Raw genomic sequence first — 5,384 nt, 5'->3', positions numbered from 1 at the left:
TGACCCCCCTACGCATGCGCACCGCACCGGCTCTCGGAGCGCGTCCGGCGCATGCGCAGTCCGCCCGACGCCGCGCCATGGCGATGCTGCCGCTGCCGCCCGGGCTGCGCCGCCGCCTGCGGGAGGGGCCGGGGCCGCCCCCGCCGCTCGCCCCGCCGCCGCCGCCGCCCCCGCCGCCCCCGCCCGCCCCGCCCTTCGCATTCACCCCCCGCCGCCTCCGCCTCGGCCTCCACCACCCGCTCCTGGAGGTGAGGGGCTGCTTCCCCGCGCCGGGCGAGCCCCCTGGGCTTCCTCAGAGCCTCCCGCGCCTGCCTCGCCCCCTCAGAGCCCCCCGGGGCTTCCCCGCCGCGGCACCGTGGAGGGGAGGGCTTTTCCCGCCTGCCCACGGTGTCCCTCTCCCTCTCCTCTCCCTCTCCTCTCCCTCTCCTCTCCCAGGATGGAGACGTGCACAGACACCTCTACCTGCAGGGTGTCCTCACCAGCCTGGCCGAGGTGGCGGAGAGACCCAAGTAAGTGAGGCCAGGCCGCCTGGGCACGGCAGCGGCTGCGGGTGTGCCGCGCGGTTCGTGGGTCCCGCTCCGGGTCACGGCAGCGGGGTGTGAACATTGCCCACACGCCTGGCACCACCCGTGGGACCCCCTGGCACTGCACTGGAATGGGCGCTGTTCACCTTGTCTGCAGACTTTGGAGGCCAAGGAGGAAAAATAAGTTGGAATGAAGAAGAGGCAGACACATCACAAAGCAGTTTGATAAAGGAGAGTGAAGTGGTGTAGTCAGCAAATCTCAACATCCTGCCAAAAAGGCCAAAAATTGGTGTTTTGTGCTGCAGTCAGCTGCCTGTCTAAATGCTGACTTCTTTGTGTGCTGGATGTGATGTCATTTCACTGAGCCCATAGGCAGAAGGGCAAGTGTGGAGTCCTTCTGGGCAGGAACAACCCCGGGTTCCAGTATAAGTTGGGGAATGACCTATTAGAGAGCAGCATAGGGGAAAGGGACCTGGGGGTCCTGGGGACAGCAGGGTGACCATGAGCCAGCACTGGGCCCTTGTGGCCAGGAAGGCCAATGGTACCTGGGGTGGGTTAGAAGGGGGGTGGTCAGTAGGTCAGAGAGGTTTTCCTGCCCCTCTACTCTGCCCTGGGGAGACCACACCTGGAATATTGTGTCCAGTTATGGCCCCTCAGTTCCAGCAGGACAGGGAACTGCTGGAGAGAGTCCAGCGCAGCCACCAAGATGCTGAAGGGAGTGGAGCATCTCCCGTGTGAGGAAAGGCTGAGGGAGCTGGGGCTCTTTAGGTTGGAGGAGACTGAGGGGCAACCTCACTAATGTTTATAAATATGGAAAGGGGGAGTGTCAGGAGGATGGAGCCAGGCTCTTCTTGGTGACAACCAGTGATAGGACAAGGGGCAGTGGGTGCAAACTGGAACACAGGAGGTTCCACTTAAATATGAGAAGGAACTTCTTCTCAGTGAGGGTGGCAGAGCCTGGCCCAGGCTGCCCAGAGAGGTTGTGGAGTCTCTGCAGACATTCCAACCCGCCTGGACACCTTCCTGTGTAACCTCATCTGGGTGTTCCTGCTCCATGGGGGGATTCCACTGGATGAGCTTTCTAGGTCCCTTACAACCCCTGGCATTCTGGGATTCTGTGAGAAGGCATCTATAATATGTCTGAATGTTGGGACTGTAGCTAAACAAGAGGATTTAGGTGGCAGGTTATTATTTATCTGGTTAAAACAGCAGGAGGGCTATGTGGTATAGACTGCAGGTTTGGGAAGTGAAGCCTGGGAGAGAATATTCATCTGCCTTTAAAACCATACATAAAACCATAGATAAAACTGAGGGAACTGAGGGTTGTGTGAGGTTCACCTGCCCATGCCTGTTAAACAGCGTTGGCACGAAGTTTTAATCCACAACTGCAGCTTTAAGGTCAAACAGTTTATTTCTCATATTGTTGCTTGGTGTTTCTTCTTAATCAAAGCACCACTTCATAGGATGGTAATATATATGGTGCTCAAGCCACAACAGCAAAAAAGAGTTCCCAACTGCCAGCTCCATCATAATCTTCATTGTATTGCACCTTGCATTTAATTCAAGTGCTATTCACAAAAAATTCCACAAGTAATAAAGTCACCTAGAGGGATATATGCAGCTTAAATTAATGCTCCAATTTAATTTAAGGCGTGGATGTCCTGATTTCCGCGCAGGGTGTCTGAATTCAGTTGCCACATCTCAGGGTGCTGCCAGGTCTTTGACACGCTGGAGGGCTACGAGCACCACTACAACATGCTGCACAGGAACGTCTGCTCCTTCTGCAAGCGCTCCTTTCCCTCGGCGCATCTCCTGGATGTTCACATCTTGGAGTGGCATGACTCTCTCTTCCAGATCATGGCCGAGAAGCAGAACATGGTGAGTCACCATGCCCAGCCCTTTGCTCGTAGTCGGTGTGTGCAGCATGGGAGGGTGCCCGTCTCCGCCTCTGACACCATTTGCCTTCCTCAGTTATGCCTTTTGTGTTTTTTTTTTCCTTTTCCCTGTCTTTCAGTACAAGTGTTTGGTAGAAGGCTGTGCGGAGAAGTTCAAGAGCAGCAAGGACAGAAAGGATCACTTGGTCACTGCTCACCTCTATCCTGCTGACTTTCGGTTCGATAGACCGAGGAAAGCGAAAAGGTAACTGCAGAACTGCCACGGCACAACTGGGTTTCCCCTGTGGAGGTGATGTTGTGCTTCTCTGCTGTCACACTCCCTTTCCAGAGTAAGCAAGTTATATCCTAAGCGGCTCAGAAATGACGGTAGACTTGCAAGTCTCTCTGTGGCAATGTTCTGCTTTATCTTGAAGTGCATCTTCTCTCCCTGTGTGGCTCCAGGCTCTGCTCCCTTCATGCTATCTCAAGTGTGAACACAAAGCTCAGCATCTCTCTGCGTTGCTTTGTGTCCGTTTGTTGCTTTGCTTTCCAGCCCTTTGCAATATTCCTGTTCCACAAAAGCACAAGTAGAGCTGGGGGAGGCTCTGTCAGTTTGGGGAACGGCTTTCTCAGCTGGCTGCTTGTTTCTCACCACAGGCAGCTTTCTCACTGCGCTGCCCTCACCACAGGCATTAATAAAAGGACTGAATGTAATTTTAGGACTGTATAAATGTCGGAGTAGTTACATTTCTACAGTCCTAAAATTGTATTCGGCCCTTTGAAGGCAACCACGAGGCTGATGTGGCCCCTGGGGTAAATGAATTTGACACCCCTGCCCTGGTCCAACCCTCTGAGCTTGTTGAGTGACCTTAGGGACTGAAGACCCTGGGCATGCCCTGTGTGCTGTAACCCAGCAGCCCTGAATGCTTGAGTGGAAACTCATACAAGGCTGTCGCACAGCTCTCCAGTGACCTTTTTGCTGCACCCCGTAGTCTGCGCAGCCCAGTCTCTGTGCTGCCACACAGTAACTCTCCCAAATTGGACTTGACTTCTTTGATCATAAAATACCTTTTGTTTCCCTTGCTCTGGGCATATGTGGCAGCTACTGAGGAAGGATGTGACACATTGTCTCTGCAGCGGCCCGTGTCATGTGAGCTCTGCTGCAAAGGACGGTGCCAGCGTGCCGATGGACATGAGTGTGGAGACGTCGGAGCCGTTCCAAGTGGACCCCATGGAAACAGGGCCCAGTGAGAACATGGAGATCCCTCGGCCTCCAGCCAGCCCTGACCCCGCCACGCCAGAGAAACGGTTCTATAAATCCAGGTCTGTAGTGTTGGCTTTTTTTTTTACTGACACTAGGGTGATTTCGATGTCCTCCTCCTCTGGTACCTTGCTCTTGCCACTCTGGGAGCTTGAAACGGGACACAAGACACAAAGCATCCCGGAGATCCCGTGGGACGTGGAATGTTTGTGTCTCTTAGACCCTGTCTCCCTTTCCAGGGTCCCGTCCACAATCTGCTTTGGACAAGGAGCCTCGCGAGGATTCAAGGGACCAAGGAAGAAAGTCTGAAGGTCAGCGCACCGGATTTGTGCACGATGCGAAGGTGCCGGGCTCTGCCGCCCGCACACCTTAGTGATGGGTTTTTGCAGCTGCGTGCGAGGGTCCCGCTCTGCACGGGGAAGGCAAAGGGGCGAAAATGGGGTATTTGCAGCAGCGGTTTGGGATGTGTCAGTACTTTGGGAGGTGCTTGGCTACAGTCCCTTCCAGTCTCTGCCCCACCTCCCTTTGGCAGCATTTCAGAGCCCCCCATGCTTGTTTTATCCTTCCTGAGACACAACACTCTCTGAAATCAAACTCCAAATAATTTCCTCTGCCTCTGGGCTGTTTTTGCCTCTCCTCCATGCCAGGCCCCCTCTGGGCAGCAGTGCCTTTTCTAGACAGATGGGGGCATCTTGCCTGAGCCTGGAAATGGCAAATGCTCTTCTGAAACTCCAGGGAGCTGAAAGGTTCGCACAGGCTTTGTGACAAACCTGTGAGGAACGGCTGCCGAGAACGCAGCAGGGCTGAGGCCGGGCAGAAGGTCCATGTTCCCTCCTGCTGGAGGAGCCGGCACCCCCGGCCTCCCCTGCTGGGCCGGGTCCGGGGCACAGAGCTTCCCCGCCACCCTGCCCGCCCAGGGGAGAATCGATCCACAGCCAGAGCAGGAGCGCGGCAGATTGCAACAGTTCCTTTCATTCTTTCTTTCATTTCCTCACCGTGTTCTTAAAAGCTCCCAGCAAGGACAGCGCTGGGACAGCAGGCAGACGTGGGGCACGGCGAAGGCCGCATCACTTGCTCTCAGGAAGAGTCTTGGGCTGCGGCTGCAACACGGAGGTGAGAGGAAACTGGCTGCTGGAGCTGAGGCCACACAAGATTGGATTTGAAATTGGTTTGCCTTTTCTGGGAAAAAGTAGATTCAAGAAACTCCAAGACAAAATCTGCTGTGTGTAGGGAAGCTGGAACCACCGGCAAAAGAAGAAAAGAGAGAAAACAAAAGCACTGGCCCCTAATTTCGACCTTCTCCATCTCGCTGCTCCCCAGTGTTTGCTCGGAAACAACCAGGACAGGTTTGCCAGCACCAGGGAAAGCGTCATGGTGCCTCACAGCACATTTCCACGGAGACTGAAAATAAAGTGACTCGCAACCAGGTGAATAAAGCAAAGCAGTTTTTACAACTTTGTGTTGTTTTGAAACCCAGGCATAATGAACCTCCCTTTGCTCCAAACACTCCCCAAATCAGGAGGAGATGGAGGTTCTATTCCCCTGCGTCTTTCCCTCTTTGGTCTCGTCCTGCCGGCAGAAAAGGCTGATTGATGGTTCGGCCTTGCGGTGCCGTTCGTGCCCCGCGGAGGAGCTGCAGTGCAGGGTGGTCCCTGCCATCTCCTCAGCACCCAGCCTGATCTCTTGTTTTCTGCCCGCAGATCCAGCCCTTGCTCTTTCTGTCCC

The 5,384-nt window shown here is 54.9% G+C and overlaps 1 protein-coding gene across 1 annotated transcript; it reads left to right on the top strand.

Annotated features, from left to right (window-relative positions):
- Positions 1 to 83: 83 nt before the first annotated feature.
- On the top strand, positions 84 to 5,104 carry ZNF511 (zinc finger protein 511; the record flags this gene model as incomplete). Its single annotated transcript, XM_082053583.1, has 7 exons — positions 84 to 248; positions 436 to 509; positions 2,201 to 2,402; positions 2,539 to 2,663; positions 3,536 to 3,721; positions 3,899 to 3,970; positions 4,669 to 5,104. 6 exons carry the CDS (start codon positions 84 to 86, stop codon positions 3,966 to 3,968), a joined length of 822 nt encoding a protein of 273 aa, XP_081909709.1. The 3' UTR covers positions 3,969 to 3,970; positions 4,669 to 5,104.
- Between the last annotated feature and the right edge of the window lie 280 nt (positions 5,105 to 5,384).

Source organism: Streptopelia decaocto (assembly GCF_964273445.1).
Source record: "Streptopelia decaocto genome assembly, chromosome: 5".
Taxonomy (NCBI): Eukaryota; Metazoa; Chordata; class Aves; order Columbiformes; family Columbidae; genus Streptopelia; species Streptopelia decaocto.
The sequence above is the reverse complement of the archived record's forward strand: the minus strand, read 5'-3'. Positions and strand labels throughout refer to the sequence as shown.